This window comes from Ornithorhynchus anatinus, chromosome 20, assembly GCF_004115215.2.
Source record: "Ornithorhynchus anatinus isolate Pmale09 chromosome 20, mOrnAna1.pri.v4, whole genome shotgun sequence".
NCBI lineage: Eukaryota > Metazoa > Chordata > Mammalia > Monotremata > Ornithorhynchidae > Ornithorhynchus > Ornithorhynchus anatinus.
The window spans coordinates 14,749,883-14,774,233 of record NC_041747.1 but is presented as its reverse complement, the minus strand read 5'-3'; the positions used below and the strand labels follow the sequence as shown (position 1 = coordinate 14,774,233).

At 51.9% G+C, this 24,351-nt stretch overlaps 1 protein-coding gene across 6 annotated transcripts in view; it reads left to right on the top strand.

Annotated features, from left to right (window-relative positions):
* ENOX1 (ecto-NOX disulfide-thiol exchanger 1) overlaps positions 1-24,351 on the top strand; it is a 420,263-nt gene that overhangs the window by 280,873 nt on the left and 115,039 nt on the right. For all 6 annotated transcript variants that reach the window (XM_039914912.1, XM_039914913.1, XM_029048127.2 and 3 more), the window contains exon 8: positions 14,956-15,168. In XM_039914912.1, the coding sequence (XP_039770846.1) occupies positions 14,956-15,168 (213 nt within the window). The remainder of the gene's footprint in view (positions 1-14,955; positions 15,169-24,351) is intronic.

Below are 24,351 nucleotides of genomic sequence, written 5' to 3'. Positions count from 1 at the left end.
GGAGATTTCGGATACCTCTGAACGCGGCGACTCTTTTTGTAAAGCCATTATCTCTCCGATCGGCAGGTTGTGGCCTCAAAATAATGAGGTGTTGGGAGGAATGAGAAGGACCGTAATTCGTCCCAATTTGAAGTATTTCTGCAGGAACGAGGTGGGAACAGATCATTTCCCCCTATGTCCCTAGCACTCATTTTCTTGTTCGACACACTGTGGACCCGATGCTCACGGTAGGCGTAACTGCTTGTTTATGTCGGTATTCATCCACACCCGGAAAAACCAGCTTTGAGAATCACCTCTTGTAGCTAATTTCTTTTTGGTGTCCGTGTTAGTTGCTGAGGAAACTAGCACTGTTCCGTATCTGTATTAAAGCGTCACGGCAAATCGTGTCCGTTTTAAGTGGGCACGCCTCCCTTCCCTAAGGGTGCCAGGGGGTAGGGAAGCATCGGGCAATCTTTGCCATTCGAGGGATTAAAATCGCTAATCCGTACCGATCTAATTTGCAAAGGTTAGAAACTTGATCGCCGCCGGACGGCTTGCGATCCCTGGAAGAAAGAACCGGTCGGAAATCCGAATAGGTGGCGGTTAACAGTAGAACGAGTAGATGGGGAGACATTTTAGGCGAGAGGCAGGTTGCGTGGAGCCTGACAATCTGAACCCTCACACAGAGTTGAGAATCTAAGCTGCATTTAATTGCCGGGGAAATCGGATGGCTCACCGAGGGGAAATCCATTCCTCTGTCTTTATAGCGTCGGCTTGTCGGACGGTTGGAGGCGAGGAGCCGATTTCCCGACGAGGTTTTCCGGGGATGCAACGATGTTTATGTAGTTGGGGGTGTTTTCGATGGAGATCCCATTAGTGCAGAAATGGTAGCTAAATCTGTAGAGACCCTAATTGATGATGATTTATTTCCGGAGCCAAAAGGGAGTTTTGGATTGAGCGGCTCCGCTTCTGTCTTTTATGACAGCCGGAGCCGTGAACGGAAATAGGCGTATAGTCACCACTTTCGCATCAGCTCCGTTTAGTGGATTTTTTTCCTCCCAAGCCTGTCTCATCCCCATTCTACCTTCCCCTCCTGTTGGCGTGAACTGCGACCTTGGCCGTACGGCCAGGAGGGGCCGGGGGAGAGGGCAGCGCTCTCAGCTCTCCTCATTCGTCGGTGGCCAGGCCTTCAATTCGGCGGCTGGTAAAACGCTCCCCACCTAAAAGAATGACCCCTCAGCTTGCATTAGATCGTTTGCCATCCGGGGTCTCTTGCATTCTTGCCAATTAAAAAAAGAAGGGAACACAGCCGATTAGTTCGACGCCGTTCCAAGGCTGTTTGAGTGAATGAAGACGGATCTAGAAGTACAGTAATTGCTTGCAGTCTCAAAGTTTGTCGCGTGGCTTTAATAAAGAGAAAAAGAGCTCAATAATGCCATAATTAAACTTTATTGGAGTCAGTTGCCCCAACTGGATGAGATAATGAATTTCCACGTGTCTGACTCGTACCACCCCCAACCCGGAGGAGCCCTCTCTTTGGAGTGTGGCAGGGGAAGATTGATTCGCCAGTGAGGAGAGATTACGGCACTAATTCACTGGGGTGTTACATTTTCTTTTCTTCTGAGAAGCTTCAACTAATCTCTCTTTGATGAAATGGAGAGTTTACTTCAGCATCAGATGGCGCTCCAGTGAATCATAAAAAAAAACCCCAAAATCTGGCTGTGCCTTCATTTGGTCTAGCAGAATTGCCTACGGCAGGTTATTGAAATCCAATCCCCGCAGGCTACACGTGCTTATTAATTCTAGGAAGAGGAGGCTCTGATTCCCTGATTCCCTGTCGAGTTGAATGTCATCTGGAAAGAGAAGCCGCGCGCTCTGGTGGAAAGAGCATGGCCTAGGAGGCGCAGGTCCTGAGTTCTAATCCTGCCACGTCTGCATCCCTGCAGTGTGGCAAGTCCTTTAACTTCCCCGTGCCTCAGTTTCCTCACCTGCAAATGGGAATTCAGTATCGGTTCTCCCTCCTACTTAGACTTCGAACCCACACGGGGCCGTGTCCACCCTCAATTTCTAGTCTTTACCTCAGTGTTCAGCAGAGCGCTTGGCTTAACCAATACCGAAATTACTTTTGAAAAGCATGACGGGGGAGGGAAAAAGAAGAATCTGGGCAGGTTGTTGGTTTTGCCTTGAAACTGGTGTCAATAGTGGAATTGACGTGAAGGGCCGTAATGCGGATCTGTTGCCCCTGTTAAGGGGATGGGAGATAGGAAGAGATTTTTCCCAGCCTCAACACCGGTCTATGAACTCGGTAAGGGCAGAGGTTAATATAGAACTCTTACTAGAAGACTTGTTGACTTTTGGTGATGTTCTTACCCTACTCTTAACCCGACGATTCGGAAAGCTTTCTCCGATCGTTTTTTCTTTCGAACGGGGGGCATAAAATAGGTTGATCTAAACTGGTCTACACAGCCTCGCTTTACTGCATTGGAGGAGGGGGCTAGGGAGCCCTTTCAGCTTTTTGACTTCCGTTCAGAAAATCCTGAATTTTAGGGAACTTGTTAAGATAATAATAACGTTGGTATTTGTTAAGGCGTACTCTGTGCAGAGCGCTGTTCTAAGCGCTGGGGGAGATATCAGCTTGGCCCACATGAGGCTCACAGTCTTCCTCCCCATTTTCCAGATGAGGTCACTGAGGCCCAGAGAAGTGAAGTGACTCGCCCACAGTCACACAACTGACAAGTGGCAGAGTTGGGAATGGAACCCATGACCTCTGACTCCCAAGCCCGGGCTCTTTCCACTGAGCCACGCTGCTTCTCTAAGATAAGATAAAACCGGCTAAGGAGGCTTCAAGTCTATAATGATAATAATAACCACAACAGTAATGGTAAACATAATAATTGTATTTGTTAAGCACTTACTGTGTGCCAGGCACTTATTAAGTGCTAGGTTGGCCACAAGTAAATAGGGTTGGACGCAGTCCCTGTCCCTCATGGGGCTCACAGTCTTCAGCCCCATTTTACGGATAAGGTAACCGAGGCCCACGGAAGTGAAGTGACTTGCCCGGGTCACACGACGGGACAAGTGGCCGAGCTGGGATTAGAATGCTGGAAGAGTTTCCTGGTAGACGATAAAAGCAGCGTGGCTCAGTGGCAAGAGCCCGGGTTTAGGAGTCAGAGGTCATGGGTTCCAATGCCGACTCCACCGCTTGTCTGCTGTGTGACCTTGGGCAAGTCACTTCACTTCTCTGGGCCTCTGTTACCTCATCTGGAAAATGGGGATTAAAAAAATGTGAGCCCCACGGGGGACAATCTGATTACCCTGTATCTCCCCCAGCGCTTAGACCGGTGCTCCGCACATAGTAAGCGCTTAACAAATACCATAATCTTATTTAGCACAGGAGAGCGGCAAGGAGACCGATGCAGTATTCAAGCAGGGCTGTGACCTCGGATCCGTGTGGAGAGAAAAGGGTGGATTTTAGGAATGCTTCAAAGGGAGATCACCAGGATTTGGTAGGTTGAATATGCGGGTAGAATGAGAGAGATAGGTCGAGGAAAATGGCAAAGTTATCGGCTTGGGAGACGGGGAGGATAACGGGATTACCTACGGTGATGGAGAATGCAGGGGGAGGACAGAGCGGGAAGAAGAGGAGTTCAATTCTGGACGTGTTTAGTTTGAGGTGTCAGCAGGACTTCCAGGTAGAGATGTCCGGAAGGCAGGAGGACACAGGGGACTGCGGGGAAGGAGAGAGGTCGGGGGTCAAGAGAAGATAATTTGAGTAGGGAGGCCAAATGGGACAGTAGGACAGAAGGATTTGGGAGAGGTAAAAAGAACAGAGGTCTCCGTGGGGGAAATAAGAGAGATTTGTCGGGGGGGGGGGGGGGGGTTAATGGGAAAGAAAGCAGATAAGGAGTCTGTGGTCTCATAGAGGAATTTGAGAGTTGGTGAGGGTGGAGATCGCACGGTCACTAGAAATTCTAAGATGAAGTGTGTGCCCCACTTGGTGAGTGGGTGAAGAGGAGAAGAGGAGCGAGAGAAGGTGCACAGCGTAAATGTTGTCGGGGACATCCACGTGGATATCCAAGTTCCCAAGGAGCAACGCGGGGATGGAGAATGAGAGAAGGAAGTGAGAGAGGGATCGAAATAGTTCAGAGATGGGATCTGGGGTATGGTAATAATAATAATAATAATGTTGGTATTTGTTAAGCGCTTACTATGTTCTAAGTGCTGGGGGAGAGACAGGGTCATCAGATTGTCCCACATGAGGCTCACAGTCTTCATCCCCCTTTTACGGATGAGGGAACTGAGGCACAGAGAAGTTAAGCGCCTTTCCCACAGTCACACAGCTGACAAGTGGCATGGCCGTGACTAGTAATCGGTTCAGCCATCCTCACACGTATGGAGAGAATCACAGTTACATCTTCCTAAATCGAAAGCGTCTCATGCTAATCCCGGGGCACCAGTGGAAATCTTAGGCAGGGAAGAATTTCTCAAAAAAGGCTGTAGTACCCAAATTTCCTAACGTGCGGTGGTCAGAGAGGCAGCGTGGCTCTGTGGAAAGAGCCCGGGCTTGGGAGTCGGAGATCATGGGTTCGAATCCCGGCTCTGCCACTTGTCAGCTGTGTCACTGTGGGCAAGTCACTTCACTTCTCTGTGCCTCAGTTACCTCATCTGTAAAAGGGGGTTTAGCTGTGAGCCTCACGTGGGGCAACCTGATTACCCTGTATCAATCCCAGGGCTTAAAACAGTGCTCGGCACATAGTGAGCGCTTAACAAATACCAACATCATTATTATAATTGATGACTGTGGTACTGGTTAAGCTCTTACTTTATGCCGAGCACTGTGCTAAGCACTGGGCTAAATGCGGGACAGTCAGGTCCCACATGGGGCTCACGGAGTAAGCAGGAGGGAGAACAGGAATCGAATCCTCATTTTGCAGTGGAGGGAATTGCGGTCCAGAGAAGTGAAGTGACTTGCCCAAGATCACCCAGCGGGTAAGTGGCAGAGCCAGGATTAGAACCCAGGTCTCTGACCCCCACGTCTGTGCTCTTCCTACTAGGCCACGCTGCTTCCCAGATATAAAGGGGGAGGACGTTCCGGACCAGAGGCGGGACCTGGGCGAGCGGTCGGCAGTGAGATGGAAGAGATCAGCGAGTAGGTTGACGGGAGCAGAGCCAAGGGAGCGTACGCAGAGAGAAATCTGCAAAGCGAGATAGGAAGGGGTGAAGTGATTGAGTCATTTACGGCCTATGGTAGGACTTTCTCTGTCAGGTGGAGGTGGATGAGCAATAATTAGAGGTTCTTGAGGAGTCGGCATGGACTGAATTTTGTTGAGCCAAATCATCTGGGGAGCAGAGCCAAGTATGGACCGGGGTGGGGAGAGACAGGAAATTTATGCTCTAAAGCAGCATGACGCGAGTAGAGCCCGGGCCCGGGAGTCAGAAGCTCATGGGTTCTAATCCCGGCTCTGCCACTGGTCTGCTGTGTGACCTAGGGCAAGTCGCTTCTCTGTGCCTCAGTTCCCTCATCTGTTAAATGGGAGCCCCATGTGGGACAGGGGCTGTGTCCAACCCGCTTTGCTTGGCTCCACCCCAGCGCTTAGTCTGACGCATAGTAAGTGAACGTGTTTCCCTCCAGCATCTGTGGAATTGTTTGAAAATGTATCTCCCAGTTACCGTTCGAGTTTAATTCGGAACGATAATCCCGGAGGCCTGTTTTCCCTCTTGCTCAGAGCCATCGAAATGAGCCATCCACAGTAGGTCTGCGAGCCCTGCAGCTCCTGGGAGATAGTAGAGCTCAGTGAGATTGATTCTAATTATTGTCAGCATGAAATATATATTTTTGACAGTAAGATGATGTAGTTGATGATGTATTGAGAAGGTCCCTCGTCTAGTGGAAAGAGCACAGTCCTGGGAGTTGAGACTTGGGTTTCCGGGTGACCACGGAAAAGTTACTGAATTTATCTGTGCCCTCGGACTGTGAGCTCTATATCCGGCAGGGATGGTGCGGACTCGATTATCTCGTACCTAATTGCACTCTCCCAGGAACCTAGCACCCAGTAAGCCCTCGAGAAATACCATTTGACAGACCGGTAGATAGTGATTTTTAAAACCCCACAATTCTTATCCTTAATATTGTCTACGAAATTAGCGGGAGGGAAGCCAGTTGCGTTCCACTGAAGGGAAACGAGTAGTGATGGTTTCATTTATCGCGAGATCCACTGTAAAGTGCCGAGGTAGTTAATGTGTGTTTTGGGCTGGAGATGAAAGTCCTGGAAAAAGAAGAACAAAAGGTCTGATGGAGCTGTTTTTGTTTAAAAAAGGATTTCTAGTAAACATTTATTCGTACAGTTGTTCAGAGACCTGATCTCCAACTGTGAACGGGCAGACTGGGAAGGAGAAGGTGTGAAGGGCACCAGAATTTATTCTGACGGTAACTTTTGCACCGAGCCTCTCTCCAGCATAATGTTAAGTTATGAGATAGATTATTTTTTTTTTTGTATGAGCTACACTCGATCGTGGAATGAGCGAGATGGATCGACCGTGAGTTCACCATCGATTGACTGCACCTTAAAATTCCCGGTTGGTTGAGAAAATCTAAGGAATCATCGTTCCTTGTCTGTCTCCCGTGCCCCTCCCCTCCCTTTTATTCTTAGACTGTGAGCCCTCCGCCTTATTTCCCGTCGATATTCTTTCACGGTACTAAGTGCAGGGTCGGCACATGATAAGCATTGATAAATATTAATGCTCCTTATATCGGTGGCTTAAATCCATGTGCTGGGCCTTATGCAGAGGGCAAATGAAACTGAGACAGGAAAAACAGAACAAAACAACAAACACAAAAGAAAGGGACCGACTGCTTCAGTCAAGGCGCGATAGGATAAGTGATTGGATCGGCATATTGGCTGTTAGGATGGAGAGGAAAGGGAGGATTTTAGCCACGGTTTGCCGGAGGATAGTGGTGTCGTCTACAGTGATGGGAAAGGCTTGGGGAGAACAGCGTTTGGGTGGGAATATGAGTTCGGTTTGGGATGTGTTTAATTTGAGGTGTCGGCGGGACGTCCACATAGATACATCTTGAAGGCACGAGGAAACGTGAGATTGCCGGGAAGGAGAGAGATCAGGGATGATGATGTAGTTGAAGCCTGGGAGCAAATGAGGTCCCTTAGGGAGTGGGTCTCGAGGGAGAATAGAAGGGAAACTAGAACCGAGCCTTGAGGGTGCCCTAATTGCGGAGGCTAAGTTCAGACATCCCTGCCCTCTGGTCTCTCCTCATTCCAGTCCACACTCCATTCTGCTGCCCAAATTCATTTTCCTTCAAAAACGTTCAGACCACGTTTCCCCACTCCTCAAGAAAGTCCAGTGGTTGCCCTTTCACCTCCGCGTCGAACAGAAACTCCTCACCATTGGCTTTAAAGCACTTAATCACCTGGCTCCCTTCTACCTCACCTCGCCATTCTCCTACTACAGCCCAGTCCGCACACTTTGCTCCTCTGGTGCTAACCTTCTCACTCTACCTCCATCTCACCTATCTCGCCGCTGACCTCTCGCTCACGTCCTACCTCTGGCCCGAAATGCCGTCCCTCCTCAGACAGATAATTGCTCTCCCGTTCGAAACCTTATTGAAGGCCCATCTCCTCCAAGAAGCCTTCCCTGACTAAGCCCTCCTCTCCTATTCTCCCTCTCCCTTCTGTCCCGCTCTTACTTGCCCCTCATTCATCCTCCCATCCCCACAGAACAGATGTATCTGTAATTTAATTATTTGTTTATTCATATTAATAGGTGCAATTTATTCATTTATATTAACAGCTGTCTCCCCCTCTAGACGGTGAACTCGTTGTGGACAGGAAAGTGTCTGTTGTTATATTGTGCTCTCCCGAGGGCTTACGCTTAGTACAGTGCCTGGCACACAGTAAGCGCTTAACAAATACCACTGTTACTGTTATTACTGTGCACACGGTAAGCGTCCAATATATACGAGTGAACGAATGAACGGGGCCCCCTCTAGAGAGAGGAGTAGGGGAGACCACGTCTTCTGTGAAGAGCCAGGTGACCGTGAGAAGGGGAGGAGTTCACTCAGTCATTTATTGAGCCCCTACTGTGTGCAGAACACCGTACTGAGCGCTTAGGAGAGTACAATACAACAATCGACAGACACATTTCCTGCAGAAGGGAGAGAGAGAAGAAGAAAGGGGGGCTTAGTCAGGGAAGGCCTCTTGGAGGAGATGGGCCTTCAGTAAGGCTTCGAAGAAGAGGAATGTAATGATCTGTCAGATTTGAGGAGGGAGGGAGTTCCAGGCCAGGGGCAGGATGTGGCCTAGGGGTCGGCGGCGAGATAGACGAGATCGAGGCACAGTGAGAAGGGTAGCATTAAGGAGAGAAGTGTGACGACTGATCTGTAGTTGGGGAGTAAGGAGGTGAGGTAGGAGGGGACAAGGGGATGGACTGCTTTGAGGCCAATGGTGAGGAGTTTTTGTTTGATGCGGAGCTGGATGGGCAGCCACTGGAATTTTCTGAGGAGTGGGGTGACGTGTCCTGAACGTTTGTGTGGAAGAATGATCCGGGCAGCAGACCGGACTGGAGTGGGAAGAGACGGGAGGCTGGGAGGTCAGCAAGGAGGCTGATGGGGGTTCCACAGGTCACACTTGGGTGAGACCGTGAAGAGGGTGCATGGGGTGGGGGAAGGTGCGAGGGGTGGGGAGGGATTAAATGGGGGTGCGCTGTTAGGGGCCGGTGTGGGAGGATGGGGGTGAGGAGGGGTGCCGGGTGGGATGACAGAGGAAGTGGACTGAATGCACATGGCGGGAGGGAAAGGAAAGAAAGAAAAGAAGGGAAAGAAAGAAAGGAAAGAAGGGAAAGAAAGAAAGAAAAGAAGGGAAGGAAGAAAGAAAGAAAATGTCCTGTGCTGCAGCAGCTGACCTGTAGACCCAGTGGGTTGGGGCAGATTCCTCTAGGAGCCAACTCCGCAGGACCCTGCTGGGGGGGAATCCAAAGGTTCGGAGCAGCGATTAGGGAGTCATTAACGCTTCTGTCCGGAGGGAATGGGCGAGCTGCGCCATCAAGTCATTCGTTGTTGAGGGGGGGACTGTTCTCTGTGAGTCACCAGGTTGTTTCTTTGGTGGGAGTCGGGGTCCCGCTGTGCAGAGGGGTCAGGGACTGGTGATTCCTTCCTCGTGCAGGCCCAGGTCCTCGGTGGAGGGAGGGAGGGAGGAAAGGGGGATTGAGGGGGTCAGTGTCCCCTTCCCCGATGTCGGTGTATGAGGTTGGAGGGCGAGAGAGGACCGGGGGTCTCCTTCCACTGGGCAGTCCCGGGGTTCCGGTAGGCGGGCGACGACCCTCCCTTTCGCCTCAGGCCCCCATGTGCAGAGGGAGACCCTTTCCCGAGGGATAATCTTAGACCTCCGGGGTGAGGGGAGTGGCTGGGGCGATCCGTCTGTGGGGAGAGGGGTAGCGAGGTGGCAGAGACCCTCCCCTGGCCTCAGTTCTTTGGCCCAGGGTTCTGGCGTGGTCAGCGGCTCTTTTCTCTGACGTGATTTTAAGCCTCCATGGTGAGGGGCCAGGTCAGGGGGTCAGCATCCTTTCCGTTTTGCCCCCTAAGTGGAGGGAAGGGTAGGTGTGGTGGGCAGGGTAGGGTAGGGTGACGGCCCTCTGGTCTCAGTGGTTTCTGGGCCGTGGTTTGCCGAGTGGGCCCTGGGGTGGTGGGCGGCCCTCTTCTCTGGTGCCATTTTAGGCCTCCGGTCCGAGGGGAGGGGCAGGAGGGTACGACGTCCCTTAGTTCCGAGGCGATTCCAGACCCCCGAGGTGGGGAGAGGGGCGGAGAGGGCGGTGGTGATGGCAAAGACCCTCCCCACGTCCCGTTTTCTTTGGCCCGGTGCTTACCAACTGGGCGCTGGGGTGGTCATGGCCCTTCTAAGCCCCGCTCTGCCTCTTGTCAGCTGTGTGACTTTGGGCAAGTGACTTTAGTTCTCTGTGCCTCAGTCACCTCATCTGGAAAATGGGGATTAAGACTGGGAGCCCCACGTGGGACAACCCGTATCTATCCCGGCGCTTAGAACAGCGCTTGGCACGTAGGAAGGGCTTAACAACCGCCATCGTCATCATTATTATTATTATTCCGTCGGGCGCAGTCTTAGATCTCCAGGGTGAGGGAAGGGACTGGAGGTTTCGGACGCCGGTTTCCCTTCCTTCCGTGGTGACCCAGGCCCCCTCACCTTGATTTAGTTTTCGGCCGAGCGGGCTACGGGGGGGGTCACGGCCCTCCTCTCTGGGGCCATCTTGGGCCTCCGGGACTGTAAAGCCCAAGGGCTGCTAGGCACTGTGAAAATATCAGGCGGACGTGGTGCTTGTTGTTTCACCGTCACTAGGAAAAACATTCAGCGAGCCCCTCCTTTTGTAATTCTCCAAAAGTAAAGAAAAAGGCACTTGCAATTTGGGTATTTTGGGTATGGGGTATGAGAGGAAAGAGCACGGGTTTGGAAGTCAGCGGTCGTGGGTTCTAATCCTCCCGGCTCCGAATAATCATCGTCGTCATCATAATAATGACCACGATGATGGTATCTGTTGAGCGTCTACTATGTGCCGAGTTCCCTCATCTGAAAAAAATGGGGATTAAGACAGGGAACCCCACGTGGCACAACCGCAGTTCCTTGTATCTACCCCAGTGCTTAGAGCAGTGCTGGGCACAGAGTCAATGCTTAACAAATACCGTCTTCGGGAAGCAGCGTGGCTCAGGGGAAACGAGCCCGGGCTTCGGAGTCAGAGGTCATGAGTTCGACTCCCGGCTCTGCCACTTGTCAGCTGTGTGACTGTGGGCGAGTCACTTCGCTTCTCTGTGCCTCCGTTACCTCATCTGTAAAATGGGGATTAACCGTGAGCCTCACGGGGGACGACCTGATTCCCCTGTATCTCCCCCAGCACTTAGAACAGTGCTCTGCACATAGTAAGCGCTTAACAGATACCAACATTATTATCATTATTATTATCATTATTTACTAGACAAAATAACTAATGAGCTTCAGTCACATCGGTTTCATTCCAGTTGGGAGCACCAGTCCTCACTGGCTTTTCCTGCTAAATTCACACAAGGAAAAACAATTCCGAATCATACATGCACACACATACTTCCCGCTCAGTACACGTTTTCCCAGTGGAGCTGGTGCATTATATTCCCAGAATTTTTTACAGGGCTTTCCTGCTTTGATTCTCGCTGCTTCTTCAGCCTTACAAAGTTCAAGTTATCTAAGGCTCCGCCATGATCAGTGGTATTTATCGAGCGCTCACTATGTACGGAACACTGTTCTAAGGGCTTGAGAGAGTAAAATCTCCCTGTTCGTCTCTTTCCTTTCCCTGCAACCTTTGAATTACCTGACTCGAATAGACAGATTCAGAGTCCATGTCAGTATCTTTTGGATTTTTCTGTTTGGCATTAAGTAAATGACTTTTAGCATGGACTATCTTTTTTTCCGAAAAGAACGTGGAGAAAACACTTGGAAAATTAAATGTTTACCTACGTATTCAAAGTCTAATTCAAAATCTGTTGATATATGTGTGTGTGTGTATATATATATGGGTTCATATTTAATCATGCGATGATACTGTGATTTTGTTTCTTTGACATTTATTGTATTGTTCTGCGGAATCGTTTGGTTCTTGGGAACACACGAATGCACTTTACATCATTTGCTATGGAAAACTAGTCTTTGCTTATCGCCCTTTCACTTAGCACTCTAGTTGTACTTTTATAATTAAGATCACTAATAGCAATGGATCCGTAAAATATGAAGCTGTGCACCTAGATCTCTATCCATATCTACATCAGATTCATCGGGATCAAGTTACTGGAGGCTATTTTGGCGCTGGGTTCTATATCCTGAAACGGAACTCATAATTTGGGGTGATTTTTCTGAAGTATCTGCTGTTACAACTGAAAACCTCATCTCCTGGATCCTTCCCTTCCGCTCCACCCGATCTGCTGCTCTTCTGGCTTAAGCTCAGGTCTCGCGTTAGGCTCCAGCCACTCCCTGCTCCAATTGATAGTACATATTTTTACGCCGATCATCTTCCAGAAGCATCACACGGCCCACATCTCTCCTCTACTCACAACCCCCAGCTGGTTTCCCGCGTCTCTCTTCTTGAACCCAAACTCACAGTCGGCTTCGAGGCCCTCCACCGTCAGGCCCCAACTAGCGGATGTTCTCTCTTCGTTCCTTCGTTCCCCCGTCTCTCTGTCTTTGATCTTCTCAAGCCACCCCTCTGTTTCCCGATGGTCCCCCGGCTCGACCGGGTGAGGCAGACCACAGCTCTCCCCACAGAACTCTCCTCAGTCGCCACCTCCTCCAAAAGGCTCATCCTGGTTTCTTTCCTAAGACCTTGAGCCATATTATCTCTTCAGCCGCTCTCGGCTCTCGTGAACTTGGCCTAATAGAAAGAGCCCAGGCCTAGGAGTTGGAAGAATTAGGTTCTAATCCCAGTTCTGCCATTCATTCGATTCAATCGTATTTATTGAGCGCTTTCTCCTCTTCCGCCTCTCCCTCTCTCCTTTCCTGACACTGGGGTGTCCTGCAAGCCACAATTCTGGATCCCCTAATTCTTCTCTACGCTCACAGGATTTGCAGGGCTGAAGCTCCCATCTGTACCTCTTTAGGCCAGACCTCTCGTCTGATCAACAATCTCCCCAGAAACTCAACATATCTACAACTGAACGACTCACCTTCCCTCCTATTTCTCCCAAGTTTCCTCTCTCGGCCGATAGCAGTATCCTCTCCGTCTCAGAAACCCACGGTCGTCCGGGACGCCTCGCTTTCTTTCAACTCCCACAATTTGTCGTTGCTTGAACTCGCCAGTTCTTCCGGCTCGACTCCTTCCTCCTTCCCTGGTTTTAGCTCTTGTCATATCAGTCCATCAGTGGTACTTATTGAGTGCTTCCCATGTGCCGAGCCCTGTACTGAGCACTTGGGAGAGAGCAATAGAACAGAATCAGCAGACCGGTTCCCCGCCTATAACAAGTTTATAATCTAGAAGGGAATAAAGTCGTATAGAGTTTGTCATATCACGGCTAGGCCTTCGCTGTTCCTCCTGCATCTAGTTCCTCCCCTTCCAGGTTTCACTTCCCCCTGTTCTTGGAACGATAATGCCGGTATTTGTTAAGCGCTTACTACGTGCCAAGCGCTGGTGTAATGAGGCTGGACACAGTCCCTGTTCCGCTAGAGGCTCACACCCGCGATCCCCATTTTATAGATGAGGACACCGAGGCCTGGAGAAGTTGAGCGACTTGCCCGAGGTCACCCAGCAGAGAAGTGACAGAGGCGGGACTGGAACCCTTGACCTCGGCCTCCCAGCCCTTGCTCTTGCCACTAGGCCGTGCTATTTTCGGGGGCAGTTTGGCGAACATCCCTCCGCTCCTCGGAAACCTCCAGTGGCTTCCCTTCCCGGCGCGTGAAAACCACTCACGGTCTCCCAGCTCTCCCGGCTCGACGGAACTCGATTCTTCAGTTCATCCTCACGGTTCCTCCGAAACGAACCTTCTCACTCTACCTCGCCCTCGACTCTCCTTCCTCCCTCCCCTCCCTCCCGCTGCTGCAACCCTAAATCTGACAGACCACGGGTCTCCTCCCCATCCTCAACCCCCTGAGGAGTCCATCTCCTCTATCGAGACTTAATCCCTCCTCGCCAAATCGTATCAATTCACCAGCCGACTGCGGAAGTCCTGTAGTGATTGCGAGACTCATGCAGATGTGTTCATGATAAAGTTGGTATTTGTTAAGCGCTTACTATGTGCAGAGCACTGTTCTAAGCGCTGGGGTAGATACAGGGTCATCAGGTTGTCCCACGTGAGGCTCACAGTTAATCCCCATTTTCCAGATGAGGTAACTGAGGCACAGAGAAGGGAAGTGACTTTCCCACAGTCACACAGCTGACAGGTGGCAGAGCTGGGATTCGAACTCATGACCTCTGACTCCCAAGCCCAGGCTCTTTCCACTAAGCCATGCTGCTTCTCAAACTTCGCAAACTTCTCAAACTTCATCCCAGTTTGCGTTCCACTACACGTGCTGTTCCTCAACATTTTTATCGGGAAGGCCACGGGTTCTAATCCCTGCTCCCCCTCTTGTCTGCTGTGTGACTGTGGGCAAGTCACTTCACTTCTCTGGGCCTCGGTTACCTCATCTGGAAAATGGGGATTGAGACGGTGAGCCCCACGTGGGGATTTGATTGTAATAACGTTGGTATTTGTTAAGCGTTTACTCTGTGCAGAGCACTGTTCTAAGCGCCGGGGGAGATACAGGGTCATCAGGTTGTCTCATGGGGTGATTGTATTCACCCCATCGCTTAGAACGGTGCCCGGCACAGAGTAAGTGCTTAACAAATACTCTAATTATTATTATTATTAGCGTGTGAGCATGTTATAGGCGGGGAATGTGCCACTTTATTCTGTCGTAAGTTCCCGAGGGCTCTCAGTACAGTGTCTTGCGCCTAGTAGGTGCTCAGTAATATCACATTACTATTTCGATTTTCCTGATTCCTTTCCCTCACTTTCAGCACTCCTTGACCTGCAAACATCCCCTCCTGCGAGTTCAAAGCTTTCCTAAAATCCCCCCGCCACCGCCAAGCCTTCCCCGTTGGATTCCCGGCACCTCAAATCGGATCAACCCTCCGGCCCATCAGTCAACCCCACTCACTCCATCGAGTCCCCTCAAGCTCGGTTTCTTCATCCGTAAAATGGAGATTAAATATCTGTCCTTCCTTCTACTTAAACTGTGAGCCCCATGTGGGACATAGACCGTGTCCAACTTGATTATCTTGTCTTCGCCTCAGCGCTCAGCACAAAGTAAGGGCTCAAGATATACCGCAGTTATCACAGTTGAGTTTTCCATAAAACAGTCTTGCTGCCATTCTAGAAAACGTACCCTCGAGGAGAATCTGGGCGGAAAACCGTTTCCTACTTTTCCCTTTAGCGCGACTGATATTGTGACGTGTCGTTTCCAGATGATGGGAAGTTTTCCGAAGCCATCACAGTTCTGCTCACCTGGATTGAACGGGGCGAGGTCAATCGCCGCTCCGCGAACCAGTTCTACTCCATGGTGCAGTCGGCCAACAGCCACGTCCGCCGACTCATGAACGAGAAGGCCGCTCACGAGGAAGAGATGGAGCAGGCCAAGGAGAGCTTTAAAAATGCCCTCTCGGGGATCCTTACACAATGTAAGTAGCTCTGTCGGTGTAATCTTCTTGTCTGTGATTTTCTGTTGTTGTGTCTCTTGGTTTTTCTGTCGGGGGTAAGTAATTACGATAACTTACCATTCTACTCCATGCTCAATGGCAAACTCATAACCCTCGTATTCCGTGGCAACGTGGAGGAGCACGGACCGTTCCCTGAGAGCTTGATTCTCAAGGTGAGCAAAGTCTCCGGAGCCTTTCCCCAGGAGGCCGTGTGCCTAATGGCCGGCGAAACCCTCCCAGTCCCTGATCCGAACTGAGATTTTACATCTCCCGAAGTGTGTTGTGAATACCGGGTTCTAGGTCAGCCAAGGTCACCCTGGTCTGGCAGCCTAGGAAGAAAAAAACCTTTCTGAATTGCTCTTAGGTAGAGCTTCTCTCCCTGAGGTGGTTTGAGAAGCGGCTGCAACAGCCTCCTGGAAAGAAAGCGGCAGGATGAGGCCAGCGGGAAAGCTCAACTGTTGAGGGTTCGTGAGTGTTTGTGTCCAGAAACGCAATCGGTGAAGTGACCCAACTGTGGTTCCTGCAACCGAACAATTACCCGGGGCTCTATTCAAAACAAATAATATCCAGAAACCCCCAAAAAAAAAAGTAAATAAGGTTGAATTTCTACTGTGCACATATTTAATGGTAAACCTGTCAACACTGTAGAAATGCTTTCATTTCATTATGAGTTAAATCCACCAATCCTGGGGGCATCTGCGTATACGCTCTAATGGGTATGTGTGAATGTGTGAATTTGAATATTTCTATGTTTTCGGGTGTCCTCTGTCCCCGAGGGAGACACCACTGAGGGCGAAATCCCTTTCTGGGTCCGGCTGACGGTTTGTCGTGAGCGCCCGACCACGCAGCCGGGCCCGGGTGGCCTTTCGTTCGGGGGAGTTAATCGGGGGGAGCCGGAATCAGGAGAACCCCTACCACAAGGGCCTTTCCTTGCCATTCCCCACTCTCCAAGCTTGGCCTCGTGACTTACTTCCCGGAAAGAAAGGCGACTGGGGGGGAGGGAGGAGGGAAAACTGGCCATCCCCTCCGCTTCTCCTCCCGTGTAAGACACTTCGTCGCAGTCGGACGGCACCAACACGAGGTGGTGATCACCCCCAATGCCGTGTTAATTAGTACCCCTCCCTTCCCTTCCTCGCCTCCTCCTCCGGGGCTAAAATAATAATAGTTATGGTACTCGATGAGTGCTTACTCTGTGCCAAGCACCGCTCTAAGCTCTCGGGTAGATCCAGGTTAATCAGGTTGGACATAGTCCCCGTCCCACATGGGGCTCCCAGTCTTTATCCCCGTTTTACAGATGAGGCCCAGAGGAGTGGAGTGACTTGCCCGAGGTCACCCGGCAGACGTGTGGCGGAGCCGCCACTCGAACGCAGGCCCTTCTGACTCCCACTGTCTCCTAAGCCACGCTGCAGCAGGAACACGTAAGCCAGGCCCCGTTGCTCGAGTGATCGCCACAAAAAACGGGCTCCTTTCTCACGCTGTCCGTTCCCCGCGACTCAAAGGGCAGGTCCCTTCGAAGAGCCAGACGTCCCAGTGCGGACCGCCTTGCGGGGGCCATTTTGAGAAGCTCTATTTAGGGCCCCGTCTTCCTAACGCCCCAGGAGTGTCTCTGCTGGAGAGGTCGAGCGGGGCTACGATTCGGGGAGGCTGACGGTCTCCTCCGAAGCCCAAGGTCGGTGAGCCACGGTCCGTTAGCCCCTGCGTTAAACTGGCCCTGTTGACTGTGAGCCCCCTGAAGAAGAGAGATGATTTCGGATTCCCACCGGCGTATTCTCCCCCAGCATTTAATACAGTGCTCTGCATACAGTAGGTGCTTAAGAAATGCTATCATCATCTCCACTACGAGGTCGAGGCTACGGAAGACCCATCTTCACATCATTTAATCAGCCCCCTCAGCTAGTCTGCCCCCTCGACTCGTTCATTCATTCGATAGTGATTATCGAGCGCTCTCCATGTGCAGAGCACTGTACTAAGCGCTTGGAATGGACAGTTCGGCAACAGAGAGAGACGATCCCTGCCCGGCGACGGGCTCACGGTCGACCCGCCACCGAGCAGCCGCTTAGGTCCTCTGCCGCCTTCGGTCTCTTCACCTGCCCAGAAGGGTGCTGATGCTAGGACGCCGCTTCGGTCCCGGCGAGCCGAGCGTACGCTCACTGATTACGTCGCCTGCCATTTGACGGCGGGTGTCGTTCGGAGGTGACGGGGCTAAAAACCGCTCAAGAAGCTTGATGCGACCTGGTAGTAGGTCCGGATCGCGGAGCCTTGGAATTGTGGAATTTCTTAAGTGCTCACTATGTGCCCAGCAATATATTATTAAGCACTAGGGTAGACTCGAGATAATTGCGTCCCACATGGCGATCGCAGTCTAAATAGGAAAGAGGACAGGTATCGAACCCCCGTTTCGCAGACGAGCGAACTGAAGCCCAGAGAAATCAAGTGACCCACAGCGCGTAGGTGGTGGAGCCACGATTAGAACTCAGATCTTCTGACTCTCCGTGCTCTTTCCGTGAGGCCGCACTGCCTGTAGAATGTCAGACATTCCCAGCGACATCTACAGACCCTCATCTTAGAGTGGAGTTTCGCAACACACTGGTCGGCGAACTACGTGGCGATCACAAACGGTAGGCGGGCCTTTGAGACTCCTCCGGGTTTCTCTCCGGGTTTTCTGCAGAACTCTGGGGAAACGGAGCGGCCCCTCCCAAATCTGCCGGGTGATTGGTGACACTCCGCGGGTCTTGGCGCGTTTGCGACTCTGGGGTACAATCATCTGCATGCAGCGGTTGCCGCAACGCTCCCTCGCCGTCTTTTGGAGCCGGGAGAGTTTCCTTCCTGGCGGCTCCGAGGAACATTCCGATTCCGGCTTCAGAGTCCCCCGCTGCATCCCCGGAAGAGGCGGCGCCCCGCCTCCCTCTAATCCTGATGGGGAAAGGGTCAGACGGGGGTGTTTTCAACACCGGGTCGACCAACCGCACCCTCGCGGATTGGCCCGAGGAGCTTGATGAATTTCTCAGGGAAGTTGAGCCGTCGCCAAAATCCCGGCCTGTTGATGGTGTCAAGCGAACACGGTCAGGAGGTCCCGATGTTGTGTTCTGTGCTCTCCCCGTGCCGGTAGCGCTGCCGAGATTCTATCTGCCGTCTGTGTTTTGGTCTGAAGCCCTATTGCTCTTCAAGGAGCGTACTCTTCGTGGTTCAGGAGGACTTCGGCGAAAATCTTCTTGGCGATTGAGATTTCCCTATGCGGTTTGCACGGTCAGCTCTCCCCCCTTGTTTGATGAAAATGGATATAATCCTGCTCATCTTCAAGTCACAGGGCGTTTATTCAGGGTTTCATACGTGGTGGAGAAGCCTGTTTCGGTTATTACTAGTTAGTAGTCGTTATTATTGTTATATTGCTCCTTTAGCTCGTACTCGGTGCCAAACACTCCGCGGGGCGCGGGGCTGGTAGGAGGTAGTTCAGGCGCAGTCCCTGTCTCACGTGTGGCTCCCAGTCTAGGGGGAAGGAGGACGGGTTTTTAGACCCGATTTTACAGAGGAGGAGACTGAGGCACAGAGAAATCAAGTGACTTGCCTAAGGTCACGCAGCAGGCCAGTGGGAGAGCCAGGATTGGAACCGTGGTTGTCTCATTCAATAAATCAGAAAATTCAAATATTCAAAATTCATTGGCGTTAATTGAGTGCGTACTGTCTACGGAGCACTGTACTCAACGCTTGGGCAGGTACAGTGTAAGAATAATAATGATAATGTTGGTATTTGTTGAACGCTTACTATGTGCAGAGCACTGTTCTAAGCGCTGGGGGGGGATACAGGGGAATCAGGTCGTCCCACGTGAGGCTCACGGTTAATCCCCATTTTACAGATGAGGTAACTGAGGCACCGAGACGTGAAATGACTTAATATGGTTAATAATGTTGGTATTTGTTAAGCGCTTACTATGTGCAGAGCACTGTTCTAGGCGCTGGGGGTGATACAGGGTCATCGGATTGTCCCACGTGAGGCTCACGGGCTTCCTCCCCATTTTACAGATGAGGGAACTGAGGCACAGAGAAGTGAAGTGACTTGCCCAAAGTCACACAGCTGGCCAGCGGCGGAGCCGGGATTTGAACCCACGACCTCTGCCTCCCAAGCCCGCGCTCTTTCCACTGAGCCACGCTGCTTCTCTAAATGTTGGTATCTGTTAAGCGCTTACTATGTGCGGAGCACTGTTCTAAGCGCTGGGGGGGGGGGGATACAGGGGAATCAGGTCGTCCCACGTGAGGCTCACAGTTAATCCCCATTTTACAGATGAGGTAACCGAGGCCCAGAGAAGCGAAGTGACTCGCCCACGGTCACACAGCTGACAAGTGGCAGAGCCGGGAGTCGAACCCATGACCTCTGACTCCGAAGCCCGGGCCCTTTCCACTGAGCCACGCTGCTTCCCAATAGAGTAGGAACAAGCAGTCCACACACTCCCAGGACAGTTGTCTTTCTACCAGGCCACGCCGATCCCCGAATTACTCTCCCCCTGCAAGGGTGCACTGAGATCTCTGAGGATTAGGTCACCCCCTCGTTTATACACCCAACAGATGTCATCGGATTTGGATAATAATGATGGTATTACCGTGTGCGAAGCACTGTTCTAAACGCTGGTGGGGGATAGAAGGCGATCGGGTTGTCCCACGTGGGGCTCACGGTCTTAATCCCCGTTTTCCAGATGAGGGAACTGAGGCACAGGGAAATTAAGTGACTGGCTCGAGGTCACACAGCAGAGAGCCTCAGAGCGGGATTGGAACCCACGACCCCGGGCTGCCAAGCCCGGGCTCTCTCCCCTGAGCCACGCGGCTTCCTATGACTTCGTAAGCGACTTGCCCAGAAGGATTCAGTGAGTGTTCAGTGCGTGCACTAAATCGTGTTAAACCTTTGGGGGCTGCAGGACGTGTTATTAACACACCCCCCGCTCACGGGGAACTCACACTCTAAGAGTGGGGACGACCGTTTGCTTCTCTACTCATTTCTCCAAATCTTCCCCCTTTGTTATCCGTTCCTCTCAATTAATGGTATTTATTGAGCGCTCATTCCTTGACGAGCACTGTACCGACTGCTTGGTAGAGTACAACGCAGTTAGCGGCTCTCGGCCGTTGGCTTTAAGGCATTCGATCAGCTTTCTTCCCTCTCTGCTCACTTCCAGTTCTCTCCCACCTCAGCGCGGCCCGCGTGCTTGCAGCGTGGCTCGGTGGAAAGGGCCCGGGCTTGGGAGGCGGGGGTCATGGGTTCGAATCCCGGCTCTGCCCCTCGTCGGCCGCGTGACCGTGGGCAGGTCGCCTCACCTCTCTGGGCCTCCGTTACTTCATCCGGAAAATGGGGATTAACTGGGAGCCTCACGTGGGACAACCCGATGACCCTGTATCCACCCCAGCGCTTAGAACGGTGCTCTGCTTATAGTAAGCGCTTAACAAATACCAACATTATTATTATTAAGGCCAACCTACTCGCCGGGCTTCACTCGCATCTCTTTCAACCACTCACCCCCCTCTCCCTCCTGCCTCCAACTCCCTCCCCTCCGTGTGTGGCAGACTCCGGCATCCCCCGCCCCCCCCCATTTTCAAAGCCCTCCATTTTCACACCTCCTCCTCGGTGAAGGCTGAATCCGTCATCTCTCCATCCTATTTCCCCCCTCTTCCTACCTCTTAAACGCGTCCCCGTCACCTATCCTGCTGGACAGTTGTTTATATGTATCGATGCCTGTCTCCCACCCCTAGTCTGTGAGCTCGTTGTGGACAGGGATTGTCACTCTTTATTGTTCTACTGTACTTTCCCAAACGCTTAGTACGGTGCTCTGCACCCAGTAAGCGCTTAATAAATACAACTGAATGAATGACTGAATGAACGGCTCCACTGGATCCCCCATCTAGGTGAGGGAGGAGGAAGCCAGGAAGGATTGAGGAGGAAATAGAGGGGCCTAGGAGTTGGACAAGATGATTTAAGCAAACTCTGGGCCTGGGAGAGCAGGACGTGGGAAGGCTTCACGCTTTGGATGAGGCAGAAAGAGGGATCGAGAGAACCCGGACTAGGGTTTGGATAGCCCAGAGGTTCCGGCCCGAGCCGCTGGGACTCTGGAGGAAGTCCCACCCCACGAACAAATGAGAGTTTACAGGCGAGACGGGAATCGGGGTGTACTGTGCGGAAGAAGGCAGTGGTAAATCACTTCCGGAGTTTTGACCCAGAAAACTACCGATACGTTACCAGAATTGTTGCAGATGGAGATGGGGCGTCCCGGGAGAGATGGGCCCGCGGCGTCTCTATGGGACGAGACTCGTACTGACAGCATGAGGCAAGATGACACGAGACTATAGGTGGGATGGAATGGGGTGAGTAGATGAGTAGATCGCTTGAGACGGTCGTCTCAAGAGATGAGGGGGAAGGCCAGAGAACGCGATCCCTGGGGCGCATACAGGAAAGTGCAGAAGGTCCCGTGGGGGAAAATGTTCGATCTAGGGGAAGGTGTTGTGAATTGGCCTCCTTTTCACTTGCTACCGTTTTAAGACCCGGTTGTTGAGGTCTCAGACCTCGATGTCTGCCCGAGGTAGGGGCTCCGGGTGCCAGGGAGACCCGCGGACCTACTGTGTCCGGGCGATTCCTGCAGCCAGCTCCGGGAAGAGGGAGGTAGGCCAGCCAGTCTCCAGCGATCCCCGCACCTTCGGTGAGATGTCTGAGCTTCGGCCAAGGGCGATGGCTGCGACAGGGATGTAGGGACAGGCAATAAGAGTGGTGGGGCTTGGCGGGGGGATGTATCGAGTCCCCAAAACCTGCGTTAGCAGGATGGGAGAACCGACGGGCTTCAGGAGCCAGTGGAGGTTGACCGGGGCCGGGCATTCATCCCTAGACCGATTCCAGGGGCTCGTTCAGCCACGATTCACGGTTCAGAGCCCCCAGTAATGTCATACCTATGTACTTGAATCCTCACCCCCTAAGCACTTATCTACTCACCCCATTCCATCCCTCCTCTAGTCTGGCACCGTGGTGGTATTGGGGTCGGTGGCGTGGAAGTGAAGACGTCAGAGGGGAGCCGGAGAGTCTAGTTAGTCAGCTAGTCAAACGAGCGACAGTGGGAACAGACTGATAGGAAATATTATTAGGTTTAGGTCAGTGATCTTCCCAGTCCAGGATTCTGCTTCCAACAGTAGCAACCCAGAGTTTTGGGAGGAGCAGAACTGTTAGAGTTGCTCTCCTCGCCCTCTGGCCCCAAGCTTAGGGGTGGACATCAGCAACCCTTCGTCGCCTCCTGATTCTGGGACGTCTCATATGGACGTATCTCCGGCCCGTCAAGCTTGACGTGGCGAAACCGAACCTCCGAACCTTCTCCTCCTAACTTTCCCATCGCTGTTGAAAACAGCCTTCCTCCCGGTCTCTCCAGCCTTCCATCTTGGCCCATCCTCGACTCCTCTCTGTCAACATATTCGGGAAGACCCCCAAATTCCGCTGGTTTTTTCTTCACCACGTCTCCAGAAGCTGCCCTTCCTCTCCATCCAAATGGCCACTCGGCTGGACCGAGCATTTACCCGATCCCAGTTTGGCTATTGCGTCAGTCTCCTCTCTCTCCTGACTCTCCCCTCTCCAGTCTCTACTTGACTCTGCATCTGTGCAGATTATTTTTCTAAAACAGTACGTACACTCCTCCCCACTTCTCAAAAGCCTCCAGATGGATGCCCATTCCACACAAACGGGCTTATGTGGGTTCAAGACGTTCATTCATTCATCGGAAAGTACAATTCGGCAACAAATAGAGACGCCCAGTTGGCTCTCTCCCCTCGTTCTTATTCCTCTCCTACTGAACCCCATCTTGCACTGTTCACTCCTCTTAAACTAAACTCCCTCTGCCTCAGTCTCATCTGTCAAAGTCAATAGTATTTACTGAGCGCTTACTGCGTGCAGAGCACTGTCCCAAGTGCTTGGGAGAGTACAGGAGAACAGTACGACGGACACAACAAGCCTACAGTCAAGAGGTGGAGACAGACATTAATATAGATCCATGAATTACAGATATGTACGTAAGTGCCGTGGCTCTGGGAGGGTGAGGGGATAAATGGAGTAAGTCGAGGTGACACAGAAGGGAGTGGAAGAAGAGGAAAGGAGGGCTGAATCAGGGGAGGCCTCTTGGAGGAGATGTGCCTTCAATCAGGCTTTGAAGTCGGGGGAGAGTGACTGTCTGTTGGATACGAGGAGGGAGAGCGTTGCAGACCAGCGGCAGGACGAGGGCGAGAGGTCGGTGACTCGGTAGATGAGATGGAGGCACGGTGAGAAGGTTAGCAATAGAGGAGCAAAGCTTGCGGGCTGGGTTGTTGTAGGAGAGCAGTAAAGTGAGGTACAAGTGATTGAGTGCTTTAAAGCCAATGGGGAGGAGTTTCTGACTGATGCACAGGTGGATGGACCACCACTGGAGTTTCTCGAGGAGTGGGGAAACGCGGCCGGGACGTTCCTGTAGAGAAACGATCCGGGCCGCAGAGTGAAATATGGACCAGGGTGGGGAGAGACGGGAGGCGTGGAGGTCGGCAGGGAAGCTGATACGGTAATCGAGGCGGGACGAGGAGTAGTGATGGTATTAACGTGGTAACGGATCGGATGGAGAAGAAAGGGCGGATTTCAGCGCTTTTGCGAAGGTCCAACAGACAGGATTTAGTGATGGATTGAATATTGGGGTGAAATGAGAGAGGGGAGTCAAGGATAATGTCAAGGCTGTGAACTTGTGAGACAGGAAGGGTGGTGGTGCCGTCTACAGTGATGGAAAAGTCATGGGGTTTGGGTGCTGCCCCGACTCTTGCTCACCACCCTCCCTTATACCTAAAATTCTCACCCCCTTAAGATACGGCAGACCCTTTCTCTCCCCATCCTTGAAGTCCGTCGGAATTCTCATCTCCTCCAGGAGGACTTCCCCGCTGAATTTCTCATCTCACCACCTTTATTCCCTCCCTCCCGCCACTTCACTACTTCCATGTCGCCTGACTACTGAGTCGCTGGTATTCCCTATCCTCCCGGGTAGCACTTATGTACGTATCCGTAATCGCTTTTGCTTCCCCCAGTTTTTCATTTATTTTAGCGTCCGTGTCCCCCGCCACAGTATACGTCCCCCCTCCCCTCAGCACTGTACTCGTCGGTTCAACTGTATATATTTTCATTACCCTGTTTATTTGGCT